General features: G+C 39.5%; 1 protein-coding gene across 1 annotated transcript in view; it reads left to right on the top strand.

Moving 5' to 3' along the window:
* FMN1 (formin 1) overlaps positions 1 to 15,942 on the top strand; it is a 265,054-nt gene that overhangs the window by 108,450 nt on the left and 140,662 nt on the right. The window contains exon 6 of the mRNA XM_037056139.1: positions 4,607 to 4,694. Within this exon, the coding sequence (XP_036912034.1) occupies positions 4,607 to 4,694 (88 nt within the window). The remainder of the gene's footprint in view (positions 1 to 4,606; positions 4,695 to 15,942) is intronic.

Genomic DNA, 15,942 nt, shown 5'->3' with positions numbered 1-15,942 from the left:
AGAGCCCTTCATGTGTTGATGACCAGAATATCAGTTACACGGTCGTTTGGGCTTCACAATCTTCAGAGCTATCTCTCAAACCTCCTCTGTGCAGAGGCCTTCTGAAGGTGAGACCTGGACTTCTGTTTTAGGAAAAAGACACTGAATGTAGCACTGTGGGGAATGCTTTCAGGTTATCAGGGGACGATGGTGCCCGAAAGAGCCATCTTAATCATAATTGCACCTTTCAACGTGTCCTGGAATTTTTAGGGGTCATATACCTAAGAATAATTAGAAACCTTTTGTGTTAACTGATCCCTACAAATAACTCCCTGTATCAAACTTATTTATGTGTTTCCCTTGAAACTAATCTTTGAGCTCCCATTGAATGAGGATGTATACATATTCATATGTGTTCATATACATGTACACGTACATATATATATTACTATTTTTAATCTTTGCATCCCTCGCAGTACACTAACGTAGGAGTCTGCATTGAGAGAATGCTGCTGAATTGGACTGACTCATTTCAGTGTTGACAGTGATGATGAGTCAGGGCAGGGCTAGAAGTCAGAGGCTGATCTCCTGACTCTTAATAACCAGTCACCAGACTATGATGCCAGTCACTTTCCAACGCTGGCCAAGGGGCCCTGGCAGCTCAGCACGCTAAAGCTAGGAGCCAGAGGGAAGGCCCATTTGTTTACAGCTGTAGTTCTCAGCTGTATTCGTATTTCTTGTGAGATTGCTGGGAGCCTTTGACTTGGGCCAGACAACTTCTAAAGATGTTTAAAACAGCTCTGGAAATAACAACCAGAATGATGAAAGAATGGGCTGATGCTGATTAATTACATTTTTAATTAATAAATAGTTTGATGTGTCTTTTATATTATATAATACTGTGGTTATTTTTTTAATGTATTAGTTACATTTCATCCTATGAAAAGGGCAGATTGTTTAATATCAGACAATCTCAGGCAACTTAGGACTCTAAAAATTTTTCAGGTAGCCGTTATGATCACCAGTCCACACTGTTCAGTAATGTGAATATAGAAGATACAGGCAATTGGGTTTGAGTTTTTTCAAACCCAGAATATATTAGAGAAGCTGGTGGATTTGGAAGAATACATATACAATATTAGTTTATTTTCCTGTCATATGTTCTTTCTCTTCAGAGAGAAATTTTTGAAGTTCATTTTGTCTGTCTAGAAGTTGGCATACCAAGTATTCATAGAATGCAATACAAAGAAAAGAAGGGGATTTTTGGTTAACAGAAGATTTACATAAATTGCATCTGGTTATTTGAAATTTCACTATGATTCTAAAAATTATTTTAAAAATGATGTGATCATTCTGGATTGAGAACTGATTGAACATCTTTTTAAAAGTGTTCTGTCATGTTCTGAATCTGTTCTTTCTTTTTTATTTTCCTTGTTCACTCTCTCTCAGTGTTCTTCATTCTTGTTTTTTTCCCTCTTCTTAATGTTTTCTTCCTAACTACTCCATTGTGAAAGCAGAGGCCTTAAATATAGGTATATATCTGGGTAACAAGTTGTGAGACTTGGTCACAGATATCAGAAAGGAGTATTGGGCTAGCAGAACAATTGCCCTTTTCTTTCTGTGCCTCTTGCTTTAGAACCATAGCGGTGAGGTGACTGCGCTCACTTCACAGGACTCTCGAGCACGAAGGATTGTTACCACTTCAGGAATCCACAGCGGGGACCAGCACCAAGGGAACAGAAGTTCACGGTGCGGTGGTGCTCACGGCCCCCAATTCACAATGATCTGTTTGGGTTAGTTCATGTACCAGGGAGCACAATACCTAGCACTTAGTAGGGGTGCAGTACAGGGTACTTCTCTTCCCTTTCGTTCCCTTAGAAAATGCCCCTATCTACAGCTGTCTCTGTGTATATCTCTTTCTTCTTGCAATTCAGCTATGTTCTTCATGTTTTAAAAAATGTATTGGGATGACATTGGCTAAGAAGATCATATAGGTTTCAGGTGTACATTTCTATGGTACATGATCTGTATATTGCATTGTGTGCCCACCATCCAAAATTCGACCCCCTTTACTCATTAGTGCACCCTGCCCCACCTCCCTATAGTAACCACCATACTGTTGTCTGTGTATATGACTTTTTCTTGTTTACTCTTTTACTGTTTTCAGTTTTATATACCCCATATGAGTGAAATCATATGAGCTATGTTCTTAATTTGAATTTCTTTGCACTCTAGCAGCTTAAGAGACCTAGTAATTGGAAAACAGCAAAAAGTATACAAGACAATTCACAAGAACACGTGACCAATAACCAAATATTTAACCGTACTATTAAGTGATTAGAATGCAGAATAGTGAAAAATTTTACCTGTCATGTTGGCCAAAAGTTTTAAAATTATAATACCCACCATGGGTCAGAGAACAGGAAAATGGTCACTCTCAAATTCTTGGTAGGAGTGTAAATTGATACACCCATTAGAAAGACTTTAGCAATGTTTATTAAGATTTTAAATGGACATACTGTTTGAATATCTTCTGCAAATCTATTCTATCAAAATACAAGTTCTAAGGATATATCTCCATGGTTGGTCATTGCAGCTTTGTTAATAATTGACTAAATATGGAAAATTTCTAAATGCCTATCAATTAAAAAATACTTAAATTGTATGTCATACTTAGAAGAGGCTCTGCCTGTACTGACATAGAAGATACCAGGAAGTTCATCACCCTGTCGTCTCTCCATCCCCACCGTGCAAAGCAGTGCCACAGCAGCTATTTGTGCAATGAGTGAATCCATGACACAAGATTTACTTAAATCTTGCACTGGGTTTTCTTAATTCTGCATCGGACTTTAAAAAATTATTTCACTTTAGCCCTGACCAGTGTGTCTTGGTTGGGTGTCGTCCACAACTGAAAGGTCATGGGTTCAATTCCTGGTCAGGGCACCTACCTGGGTTGTGGGTTCAGTCCTTAGTCCAGGTGCATATGGGGAAACAACTAGTCGATATTTCTCTCTCGCATCAATGTTTCTTTCTCTTCCTTCCTCTCTCTCTCTGAAAAAAGCAATGAAAAAAGGTCCTTAGGTGAGGATAAAGAATAAAATAAAAATTATTCCACTTTAAATATGTGTTCCTTGTCTAAGAAAAAGCTGGAACGTGCATTCGTAAACAAGATATTTGATTATACATAATCCCTTCCTCCTCTGCTTTTGCTTTCATAAAAATAACTTTAAAATACCAAGTTCCTTCTTTATTTCTTTTAATGTATCTCCCAGAATCTTCCTCTAAGGCTACCGGTGAAATTATTAAACACATTAGACTGAAAAATCAGATTTTCCTTTTATCTTGATGAAAGCTCGGTATTTACTATATCTTAGTTCTGGTAGTTACATGAAAGTAGCCATTTTGAGCAGAGAAAGGAAAGGCAAAGGCTGGCAACAATTGATTCAGGATTGATTGATTGGTTGATTGATTGATAATTAGACAATCTTGGTTGAACAAACTCACAGTATCTCTTATTGTTCAACCAGCAAACAACTCACCTAGTCTAGTACTAATATACATGTAGGTGTCTGTTACTATTTAATCTCATCTTCACTATATTCTGGTAAATTGATAAGTACCTTGGTGGGAAAGGAAGCATAGCTGTTTAGTTTAGTTTGTATTTTACTCAGTAAAGTGCATTAAAAACCACAAGATTTGGTAATGTTTTCAGTGCTTGTCTTAAGATTTTTGTGATGTTGCCACATGAGAAATGGTAACTTTTTTCCCTTAGCGACCACTGCGTGGTAAGTTATTAGGAATTTATTTAGCTTAATAAGTTTAGAGGAACACAAAATAAAGGTTTAAATAATTGTCAGTGAGGTATTTGCAATATCTAAAATGTTGTACAATTTTTGGTATATGTATCTATTATTACAAAAGAACAATTCAAATTCCTTAAAATTAAAGCCTTCTGTACAAAGTATTATATTTCTTATATTAATAGTAGCACAAATATGAAGCAACCTAACTCTCCAAAACAGAGAAAATTTATTTAAATAATCTATGTCAAGAACTATATTAGGTGCTTTATATATATTGTCATTTATTTCTAGAATAATTGTACAGGATAAGTCAGCCCTACTTCATTAGAAAGAAGTTGAATACCTAGCAGTACAGTTATTTTTCCCTGATAAAGGTCGTCTCACTGATAAACTGCTGAGGGAGGGTCACAGTGATCTGTCCCCTAAACCGCTCAGCAGGTGACAACACCAAGAGTGGAGGCTATGAGGTGACTTAAACAGTAAAAGCATGAAAAAAATGCTAATGATAAGTTTAAAAGTTCGACTTAAAATTTCCATGTATTGCAATTACAATATAGTTGTGTTTGAATAATAGAGTAAAATATTGTAGAGATTTTAGTGCTTGTATTAAACTGGTAGAATTTGGGATGATGTTATTTTTCTTTATTTTCTAAAAGATTTATGGTTGTGGATAAGTTACTTTTAAAGTAAAGGCTTATTAAAATACAGTGACTATAGCATCAGTTTCGTTCAACAAAGTGTCTGAAAATCTTAATGTTTTTTATATGCCTCTGAAAGATTGCATGGTCATTTCAGCTTGTGTTAACTTCATGTTTACATTTCAGATCATCAAGTTATTGGATGGAAAACGATCTCAAACTGTGGGAATCTTGATATCTAGTTTGCATTTAGAAATGAAGGATATCCAGCAGGGTAAGTCTTTTCTATCATTTCCCCCTGACTTTTACTTTTTTCAGCATTTTATTGTGAAAGATTTCAAACGTAAAAAAATTAGTATGCCAGTGAATCCCATATGCCCACTACCTAGATACAAAACAATCAGCTCCCTCTTATTTCATATGAAGCACCCTTTCTACACCAACTAGATTATTACGAAGCAAAACTCAGACGTTATTCATGTGTTGAATGTAAGTTCACGAGATAAAGACCCTTTTTCAAGCACAACTCAAGTGCCATTATCATGCACTTAAAAATATTTACAGTGATTTCTCAATATCATTAAGTAAGCAGTTCTAATTTCCCTGATTATTTTGTGTACTCACTGATTCATCCTTTTGTTTACGGTTAATCTGAGGATCCAAACAAATTTTATGCATTGCCTTTGATGAGTCTCTCAGGCTTCTTGTAACTAGAAGTTTCTAATCCATCTCTTTTCTTCTTTGTAATTAATTTTTTGAAGAAACCATGTCACTTGTCCTGTGGCGTTTCCTACAAGATTTTGGTGATTGTATTGCCATGTTTTTATTTATTAACTTTTTCTGTCCCTCATGGTTCCTACAAAGTGTTAGCTTGATCTAGAGACTTAATCTGACTGGGAGGAAAGCACTTCATAGATGCTATCATATATTCTATCTAGAAATATGTAACATTTGGTTGTCTCTCTATGATATTAGTGAGCCCTGGTGATCTTTGCCTAGATTCATTATTTTATTAGAAGATGTCAAAATCATTCCATCATTTCCTCATTAGTTGGGGTTCTATTATGGAGAAGCACTTTTCTTTATCCACTTGTTACATTTTTGTTTCTTCATCCCTTCTTTTATCTGAACAACGCTGTTTCAGTTTGGTTGTCTTTGGCTCAGTTTGAAATGAGACATTTGAAGAGGGAAATTTTACTTGTATATATTTTTCTTAGTTTTAAAAAAGAGACCAAAAACCATCATATCTTTTGAAGTCTGTGTCTTTATTCATTTTAGAGAGGGAAAGAAACATCAGTGTGTGGTTGCCTCTCGCATGCCCCCTAGTGGGGACCTGGCCCACAACCCAGGCATGTGCCCTGGACTGGGAATCAAACCCGTAAACCTTTGGTTTGCAGGCCGGCACTCAATTCACTGAGCCATACCAGCCAGGGCTGAAATCTGTATCTTGATTGAAAACAATACTCCCCCTTCTCAGAAATCAGTTAAGTGTAAATCTTTATTTTTAACATGTCCCTGCATATTTTCTGAGTAGTAACACTATCATTTGTAGGTACTTTCAGTAGAATTTAGCACAGGTTTACAGTGGAGACACTCTCAAACCACACTGCCCTTCAGGTTGCCGTTTTTGTTACCTCAACATTATTTTATTTTGGTACCCAGCAGCAGACTCCCATAGGTCCTGAACTGAAAGATGCTTACAATACTTTCACACACTACTTTTCCTCTTGAAAGAGCTTTGTTAAGGGCTTAAAATATTGTATTATTGCAAACAGTAAAAATTCCACATAAAGTTAAGAATACCCTGAAGTAGGTGAAAGTCACAGCGTATTCAAATAAACTATCTATTTTTAGTATTTAAGCTTAATAGTAGAACTAAATACATAAGTATGAATACTAAACCTCCAAAAATGTTGCAGTAATTAATTTGAATCACAGACAGAAAATGGCTAAAAAGTTCCACTATCAAAATTATTGGGAAGGAGTTCTTCAGTAACTTTAGGTGTTAGATCTTCTGGAAGAATTGAGTTTTGGGTAAATTCAAACCAGAAATTGATATTAGACAAAGGGAAAATAGAATAAAATAAAATAAAGTAAATAAAATAAAAGATATCAGCAGGGAAGTTTATAGTCATATGTCAAGGAGACTAACATTTTTGATGCAGTCATTAAAAGCAATTCTTCAGGTTCAGTGGCAGGGTTGTCTCCTAAACAACAGCACTCTTCATAAGCCCAGTAAAAACCAGATATGCTCAGCTTCATCCCCGTGATGTATAGCACTATAGATATGAGTTTTCACACTGGCAACAGCAACTTAAACTTGACTTAGTTCTTTTCAGGCATGTCCTGCTGTAGTATGTCAGATGGCCATATGGACGAGAGTCGTTCCCACCATGTGATATTCCAGGCACCAAGTCAGGACCGGAAACTTTCCCATGGGTTTCTAGCCTTGCCAGATTAAATGTTCATTGTGAGTTGAGTAAGAGTCATTCCCAGGATTCTATTCTGCATATGTGAAACAGAAGTGAACTTACGTGTTGGCATTGGAAATGTGAACTGTGGTGTTACAGACTTGGAGGACGCGTGGGCGCCATTTTAGTTGCCTCCTGCTCCAGGAGCCTCTGTAATCCACCACAGAGTTGGCTCCTCGGCTCCACTTCATGTCTTCATTTAGTAATGCATTCCAGATGAATGCGGCAGTATAACCTGAGCTTAATTTTTCTTTGGAATCATTTGACTGACACTGGCATCTGAAGGTCACTTAGGAGCCGGGCTATGTCAGTTACATTTCCTTCTGAGTCCATGTCTGGTCGTGAATGGAATGCACTTGGCCTTGCATTGTCGTCCTGATGAAAGGATTCCCTGTGCTGACATTGGCCTAAAATGTTTGTTTTCATGTGGGGGGGTGTGGCTGCAGCGAGCCCTGATTGGGGCAGGCCAGCTGGCAGCCAGGCAAGGTCGCACAGCACGACAACCGTGGTGAAGTGACCACAGTTCAGAGACTGTTCTTTGGCCTTCTGGGCATATATTCATCTTTGTCACTGCGCAGAGACAAATGCAGTAACTTTCCCTCTTCGGGCTCACAAGGAGGTGATGTATAAACTGCATAGTTGGTGTGTTTCCTTTGTCAGGGTGGAAATATTTATCGTATCTGTTCATCATTATCTCCATGTCACTTGTCTCTGCTTGGCATTATATATTGTTTATGCCATTTTACCTTTTGCTGAGATTACAGGTTGGTCACCTAGATAATAGTTTGGGGTATTTCATCCCGCAGTTACCCTCCATAGATGGGTAACAGTTTTTATTGTTTCAGCTCTTTAAAAAGGGACATTGTTGTCCTCATTTGCAGGGTGGGCACTTCTCCATTGTCCACTAGATGCTGCCTATAGCGTGTACTCAGGGAGTGAGATTTGGAGGCTGTATATCTCAGGGTCTTACATCTACAAGTAGAGAACCAGTGTCTGTTCTGTTATGTCATGTTGCATTTCTTTGCTAAGAATTTCTCTGATAATTAAGCATTGTTGACAACTAATCAAGCTAATGTATCATACATAAGAGTCATTCAATAAATGTTTTTTAATTTAGTTTGATTCAAAAAATAAAGTAAACCTTAGACTAGATGGAATCCGAATGTCATATATTCCATTAGTGCATTTGGACAAAACTTCCTCCCTTCCCCCCCTTTCTCAGTAAATATGCTTTGAAGGCCAGCTCTATATCAGACCCCATGACGATCACAATACATAAGATCCAGAGTGTAACATTCTCAAGAGTTCACAGGATGGTGGGAGAGGTGTGAAAAGCAGTCCAAGATTACAGTAGAGTTACCAATGAAACAACAAAGCAATATCTTGTCTCCTTCTGTAAAACTTCAGGTGAGTCTTAGAGGGTGAAACGAGGTCCACCACACTTGGGAACTTTTCCAGTGGAAAGAAGGCATGTGTAAAGGAGGAATAGCTCAAATGGACAGATTACATGTGAGTGTAGTTTCAGGGCACAGGGCTAGAAAGGCAAGCAGCATCTAGCACAGGCGGGGCTGAGTCTCATCACGCAAGATGTGGACATTGTCCCATCAGTAACAGGGAGACAGAGTTGAGGACGGGCAGTGCTGTGGTCAGAGTTTGAGGGCAGATATATCTTTCAGGCTGGAAAAGACTGGCCTCCAAGGCCTGCCAGGCTCTGGGCACTGCTCGCTTCTCCTGCTGCATCTCCTGCTGCAGTTGGCTGCGCTTGCTTCTCCCCTCATTGCCCTCTAACCTCTTCCATTCCTTAAAAGGGCCGTGTTCTTTCCTTCTTCTGAGTCTTTGAAGGCACAGCCCATTTTGAATGAATAGCTCTGCATGTATGCTCTCTTTAAAATACTTTTCCAGCCAGCTCCTTTTCTTTGCTAGGTTTCAGCTCAAATGTCACTTCAAAGAAGCCTTTCCAGATCCCCCCTAATTGAAGTCATCCTAAGTTAATTCTCTTCAAGTCCATAGAGCACTTAATGGTTTATTTGTTCATCCACATACATTCTCATTCATGTTCATCTCCAGAATGTATTTTCCAAGAAGGTGATTGCTCACTGATGTGTCCCTAGCACCTTGTACTGTGCCTGACACCTGGGCAATGATAATCAAGTGCCTAAAAATGGATAGATCTGTTAGAAAGGGATTGTGATTGCCGAGATGAATGATGAAAGCCAGAACTAAGGCTGTGTCTGTAGAAATGTAGGGGAGGACACCATATACGAGGGATATTTGGAGAGAAAATTGCTGTAGTTGGCCATATTAGATACAAGCGGTGTTGAAGAAGTCTTATATGTATGTTGGGTTCCCGGCCTTAACAAGAATATGTATAATGATGCCAAAAACATAAACTGGAATTAGAGGAGGAAAAGCTTTGGTAGACGCAGAAAGATCAGTTCAGTTTTCAATGATTTGAGCCTGAGATGACTGGAGACATTTAGGCTGAAGTGTTCAACGAGCATCTGAAAATTCCAGCCTGATGTTATATAGATAGAACTAGGTTAGAGATATATCATCCCCAAAGGGTAAGCACCTTTATCTGTTTCTGTCTACCCAAGATGGGGTCAGCATCTTGCAGGAGAAAGCCAGATCCATGTACTGACTAAGTTTAAAGCACTGCGTGACTAAAGGCGGGCCCTGGTCATGGAGGAAGAATGGTTTCAGAAGGCTGACCGTGATACCCACAGCATTTCTGTTTGGTCCAGGGGAGGCTCTGAAGAAGTGATTTACTTCTTGCTGGTTTTCCATCCACTCAACTGGATGACTTGTATTTAAAAGCATTTTGGCATCCTTGGACCCAGTGACTGCCTGCATGATTGCAAATTAGTGTTTTCATTCCACGTTAGTGATTTCCTCTTATTCTTTTCCCAAGGGAGATGGAAAATTGCTGTTGACTATTCTTGATATAAACCTCTGTATGCGTTGCAACAGACTAGGTGCCAGAAACCTCCTGGCATTCATTTGGAATTTCCCGTACACTCAGAATTTATATTTGTAACATTTAATCTAACATCAAAATAAAACATTTTTCAGTTTAGTTCCTACTAGTCCAGAATCCCAGTTAGGGATTCAGCAGCAGTGAAGACTTTGTTTTTGTTTAAAATGTAAATTTTAAATTAAAATGTAGGAGGGTGCCAGTTAGTTATATGCCCAGAGTCTGGCCCCCCAGATCTGAGAATGCCCACTGGACTTTGCCTACTGGAAATAGCCTGACAATTTCTAGAAATATCTGTCAAGGTTTGTGTTAGTTGTTTAAAACGTAATTAATTTGACCAGACGTCTGAAATACACCAAGGATTGTCTAGCACTTTCCTGAGGAGCCTTGTGATTCTAGCGTAGGAGACCATGTACTCAAGGGCAGCCGGTCTGCAAAACTTACGCTGTGTGCTCCTATCAGTAAAGTGTCAGAGGGTGCTTCTCAAGGTATGTTTTCTAAAACATGTACATCATGTAAATGTGTGACCGAACTAATAGGCACATTATAAACATATGCAAAAATGTGAATTAAAATGAGATTAATAATAATTTTTATTGTTTTGCTCATTGTGATGGCTTTGGGTTCTCATGAGCTAACATCTCAAGGCTTAATGTGTAAATGGAAGGAGGCTCATTGTTGACAATAGTGGATTTAGAGCTAGATTTCAGTCTCTTGGTAAATTCTGTTATAACTGAGGGAGGTCAGAGTCTTGGCAAATCTGATCCAAGTGTCCTTGGTTTCAAGTCATGTCATGACCGATGAAAAATTTGTACTTGCAATCAAAGTGCTTGCTCTGTCATTGTCACGTTGATGGATTATCTTCAATCTGGGGTTCTCTGCAGGAATCTTTTGAAGCCAACTTGTTTGTTTTGTCAAATTTAGTTAAAACCAGATTTTAGAATGAGAAAACTTTTATTAATTGTTCCCCCTCCCCATCACAATATGTTGACATTAAAAGAACCAGTGAGGACGCCACCTATGGAGGTGTTTGCCACCAACGGTGACATGCAATCATGTCCAGAAGGTGAGGGTCAATCAACTTAACTGAATATTGACAGAGCTCAAAAATCTCTAGATAAATTTAAACAGTGGTTTTAGTACTGCCCTTCCCTTTCCCACCTTTCTTGTCCTCCCACTGAGGCTAAAACACCTGAGCAGCAGGGTTCCCGCCCACCCCTTTTGAAACCACTGTACATTCCTTCTCGCAGAGCCGAGTCCGGAGAGCAGAGGGTGGCCTTTCTTGGTTCTTTACCTTCAGGCACTGACTGCCACCATCCAATCTGCCTGGAATGTAATTTTGGCTTAAAAGAACCAGAACTAATGGAAGAACAGAAGCAGCTTAACCCAAACTGTTTCTCATTCCACTGCCCTACGGAGAACAGAGGGGTGAAGGAGGGGAAGTGGTGCGGATTCTGTGCCGTATCCCTCCTTTGAGGTTTGAACCATGGACAATTTTAATTGCACCTATAAAATGGCATCGTGGGCACCTCCAGGCGTATAGTACAAGCTTGGACTTGGCTGACAATTGAGATTTTTACTTTATAAGATTGAATGATTTTGAGGTTTTGGAATCGATTAGATAAGCATCCCTTTTGGGGTTGTCGTTTCTTCCAACTCCCAGCTGGCTCCTCTTCACTGTGTTCTTTACACTTGCCTCCTGTTTCCCTCAAAGCCTCAATTAAAGTCCGTATCAACCAACAGGACACACTAGCAGGCACTTGGCAGCGTAGATCCGATTGTGAAATATGTTCCCTAGATAGTGCTTATTCTTCATGTGTCTGGAAGCAAGTTTTGTTTGTATTCCTTCATGCTTTGTGCCTTTGCCTTCTTAGTTCTGGCATGCAGGGTAAAAATGCAATTATTAATATCTTTTGAAAAAATGAGTCTTTATATTAGATTCTATTTTCTTTTTATATTTATGTACTTCTGAGATAATGACTTGACAAGTTCCAGATTTCTCTTTTTTAGAAATTTGTCTTGCTCTGATTTCACCAGCAATACTGATTATTTTGCATAGCTGCAAATAGGTAAAAATGTTGAATGTTGATAATTTTATCCCACAATTACAACATGTTTGAATTAAGTGTCAGTGATAACTAAATAATGGTGACGTTGCAGCATGGTAGAATATACAAATGAAGTTTCCGGGAGGAGGGGAGGTAAGGGCTGTATGTGGTTCCCACTGAGAAACTGCTGATTAATGTGAAAGCCTGTGATGCCTTTTACCAAGGCTTCTGTACAGACTGTTGTGGGTAGTAGGTTAACTGATCCGTGTCTGTATGTGCATGTGTGTGTTTCAGGTGGTGAAGATTTTAGGGGTAGTGATTTTTTTATAGCCTAATACTTATAAAGGGATAAAAAAGTATAATATAATCATAGTACAGTAAATTTGAATATGGAACTGAGCTTTAGAAATCAGCTGTGTGATTCTTGTGACTTAGTATCATCGTTAGTAAAACTAGGAACACCATGCCCTGGCCACTGTGGCTCAGTTGGTTGGAGCATCGTCATGTACACCAAAAGATCGCTGGTTCGATTCTTGGTCAGGGCACATACCTAGATTGTGGATTTGATCCTTGGTCAGGATGCATGTGGAAGGGAACTGATTGATGTTTCTCTCTCTCTTTTTCTTTCCTTCACCCTCTCTCCCTTCCTCCCTTCCCCTGTCTCTAAGAACCAATGAGTATGTCCTTGGTGGGAATTAAGGGAAAAAAATAAAAAAATAACTAGGCACAGCACTAGCATCCACTTTATACAATTAAATGTAAAACAGAGGAATACCTGGCACACAGAAAGCTCACAATAAATGCTCGCTATTAATTTATTATGTATTAATCCCCAGTAAAGTCTGTACTGTCCCCACCTTCTAATGTGGTGGACATAGATTCCTTTAAGCTGCTTAATAATTGGTGCCCCCAGCATTTTATCTGACTACAGGCTTAGAGTGAGGCTTAGTGCACAACTGTGCCTGCACAGGTGAGCCTGCTGCTGATTGGGGGTGGAACAGAGTGGAAAAAGTGAGGCATGTTGAGGGAAGGTTGTATGTGAGCTACCACCATTGTGAAGGGACATGGCTGTGGAATTCTCAGTACGGACAGGTTCTGTGCTGCTCCTGACCTGACCGCCCTCCATGTTCCATCCTTCTTTTCACCTCTTGCCCAGTTGTATCATGCACTTGGTCTTTCCTCTTAGTGTTGGCCTTGTTGTGGGGAAGTGAGATTTTGGGGAGATGTTCCCGCTTTGCCTTTCCTAGTCTCTCAGATTCTACCACTGCCTTTTTCCATGACCCACATCCTTGCCTTTTCCTTGGTAGAAACCAAGGGAATTAGTTTGTGGGGATAGGTTACCTGAGAGTTTTAAAAACACAGGTCCTCCTATTTTACTTTCCACATCCTGTTCTCTTTTTCTTACAAATTGAGTATTTATCAAGTCCTAAAAGTATTAGTAATTTGAGCAAAACATCTAAGTATTATATTGGCTCTTTGGAAGTTAAAATTATTAACAAAATGGTTTCTATTAATAGCATCAAGTAATCCCTTTTATCTTTGATTTCTTGTGCTGAGAATAAATCTAGTATACTTGCAAATGATTATTAAAATCCAATTTTGTATAAGGTATTGTGTCAACTACTTAAGGAAGCACGAAGAAGAATAGAGTGGGCTACACATAACATTTCTTTTTTTAAAAAGTATTTATTTATTTTTAGAGAGTAGGGGAGGAAGGGAGAAAGAGGGTGAGAAACATTGATGGGAGACAGAAACATCAGTCAGTTGCCTCTCGTATGCACCGTGACTCACCGGGTACCACGCCCTCAACCCAAGCATGTGCCCTGATTGGGAATCAAACCAGTGGCATTCTTTCACTTTGTGGGGGTGATGCCTGACTGAGCCACACTGGTCAGGGCTAGAGCTTATTTTTAAAACCAACATTAGTCCAAGCTGGTAAACGGACCCAACCTTCTCTGTTTGTGACATCTTCCATACCTTGATTGACAAGATTTCCTTTGGCTAGGCTAACCAACTAAGGAGTGTGCCTTCCTCCTTCAATGTCCTCCGTGTTTCTTGCCTGAAGGTCCTCCTTCAGTCAAAACAATAGCAGCTCCCATGAGTGACTGCTTGTTTTTTACTTATTAGAAGCCCTTTAAACAACAAGCAGTCATCCTTTGTTTACTGGACGTGGCGCACTTGGGGATAGAAAAGTTTCTGGGTTAAAAATGGCTGCAGGGCTGAGAGAATTCTTGCCTGTTTTTTCTGCTCACCTTGGTCTAGTGAAAGGCTGTCCCCACACTGGAGAGGGAATTTACCTAGTGTGTGAGTCCCTGACCCTGTGCATGTGCCTGAAGCAGGCGCATAGTTTTTATGTGCGCCTGCTAGTTTGAATTTGTGATACTGATCTGCTTTTTGTCCCTGCTGACGGTTATTATATCTTAATGGGCGAAACACTACTCTAATGATCCTTGTGTATATAATTCTTAGAGTACAGAGCAGGCACCAGAGGACCACATAAAAATGTTTGCCTCAATTTCCCTGCAAAAAAGGAGCCCAGAAACCAGACTTGACCAAGTAACAGATTTTTAAAGGTAAAGGAACCCAATAAAATTACCAGCTTTTCACAGCGTGTGTCTACTTCCTTTCGGCATATTGTGAGGTGTAGGTGAAATATTCTAGCTGGACTGACAGTGTGAGTGGGAATAACTAAGGAGAGAGGGAGATAAAAGTAAAAACCACCAGCAATGATTGATATTGCAGTAGCAATGAGTTGTTGGGGTCTCCCCTTTGTGGATTTGACACTTCACCTTTCTGACACCAGCTGCAGGGGTGTTGCTATAATGAGCCCTGTACAGATGGGAACAAAAGCTAGAATTACTTGGAATTACTGTATCAGGGCTGTGAGGCGTGCTGTAGAATTATGTAGGCTGGTATTTGCTTATTCAACTTATAAGATAAAAGGTGTATATGAGTGTGTGAGTGCGTGACTGTGTGTGAAAGAGAGGCAGACGGACAGAGCAAGGGAAACAGAGTGTTTTTAAGGTATAAAATGGAGGGAGCTACCTGATTGTAGGTAACTCCAAAAATATTTTAATTAGTGATAGATTTCTTTCTGTATTATAATCATCAGTTAACTAGTTAAATGGGTTCATGTAATGCTAATAAGATTGATGGTAAATGCCTTCAGGCATCAGTTCTCTGATACACTGCTCCAGAATTTTGGAAATAGAATTATCAGGTACTGATAATTTTATCAGTGCCTTATGTAGAAATGTACACCGTTTCTGGTGAATAGGGGCAGAATTATGCACATGCAAGGAAGCTCTCCTAGGACAACTAGGACTTAAGTTTGTTTTTTTTTTCCTTGACTTTTTAGACCTTTGGGCAATAAGCTAACCTCCTTTGGCCACTTTGTAGGATAGAAATAATATAAATAATTTAATTTCTTTAAGCTCATGTGCTCAGCCACGTGATCTCTTTGTAGTACTGCTACTACTTCTGAATTTTATTCTACTTTTACTTTTAAGATCCTCACATGGAAGAGGAGAAACCACAACGGGATACTTGGCGCTGGCCCTAAATTAATCTGTCATCTACAACTTTCTTCACCGGTCATTTCCTCTCTCCCATTCCTTCCCCAGGTCCTGGAGGGAAGATCAGCAAGCATGTCCAGCTCTTAGACTCTGCTGCCTTTTTCTGTGGGTGCCCCAGAGGTCTTCCCCCAAGTCTGGGCATAAAGCCTCGAGCAGTCTACACTCCATTTTCCTCAGTCCCAGAGCTGAATAGGGTACCCAGAGTGGTATAATGATGAGCGCACTCTGTACGCGCTCTAGTGCCTTTCTCCTCTGTTCTTGTTCTTTCTGTCCACAGTACGCAGGTTTTTGCTACCTTTGCCCACTGAAAGAGGTTCTAAACCAGTTGTTCCAAAGTGTAATGTTTCCTATGTGATATAATGCTATCCACCTTACTCCCCCACTCACAACTGCTCAATGCTTCCATGCAGTGCACCCAGTGCATTGCAGGCTCTTCATGTGGCAATCAGAATCC

This window comes from Sturnira hondurensis, unplaced genomic scaffold, assembly GCF_014824575.4.
Source record: "Sturnira hondurensis isolate 20B ecotype Veracruz unplaced genomic scaffold, ASM1482457v3 Scaffold0008782, whole genome shotgun sequence".
NCBI classification, from domain to species: domain Eukaryota; kingdom Metazoa; phylum Chordata; class Mammalia; order Chiroptera; family Phyllostomidae; genus Sturnira; species Sturnira hondurensis.
This window is presented reverse-complemented; position numbering and strand designations above follow the sequence as displayed.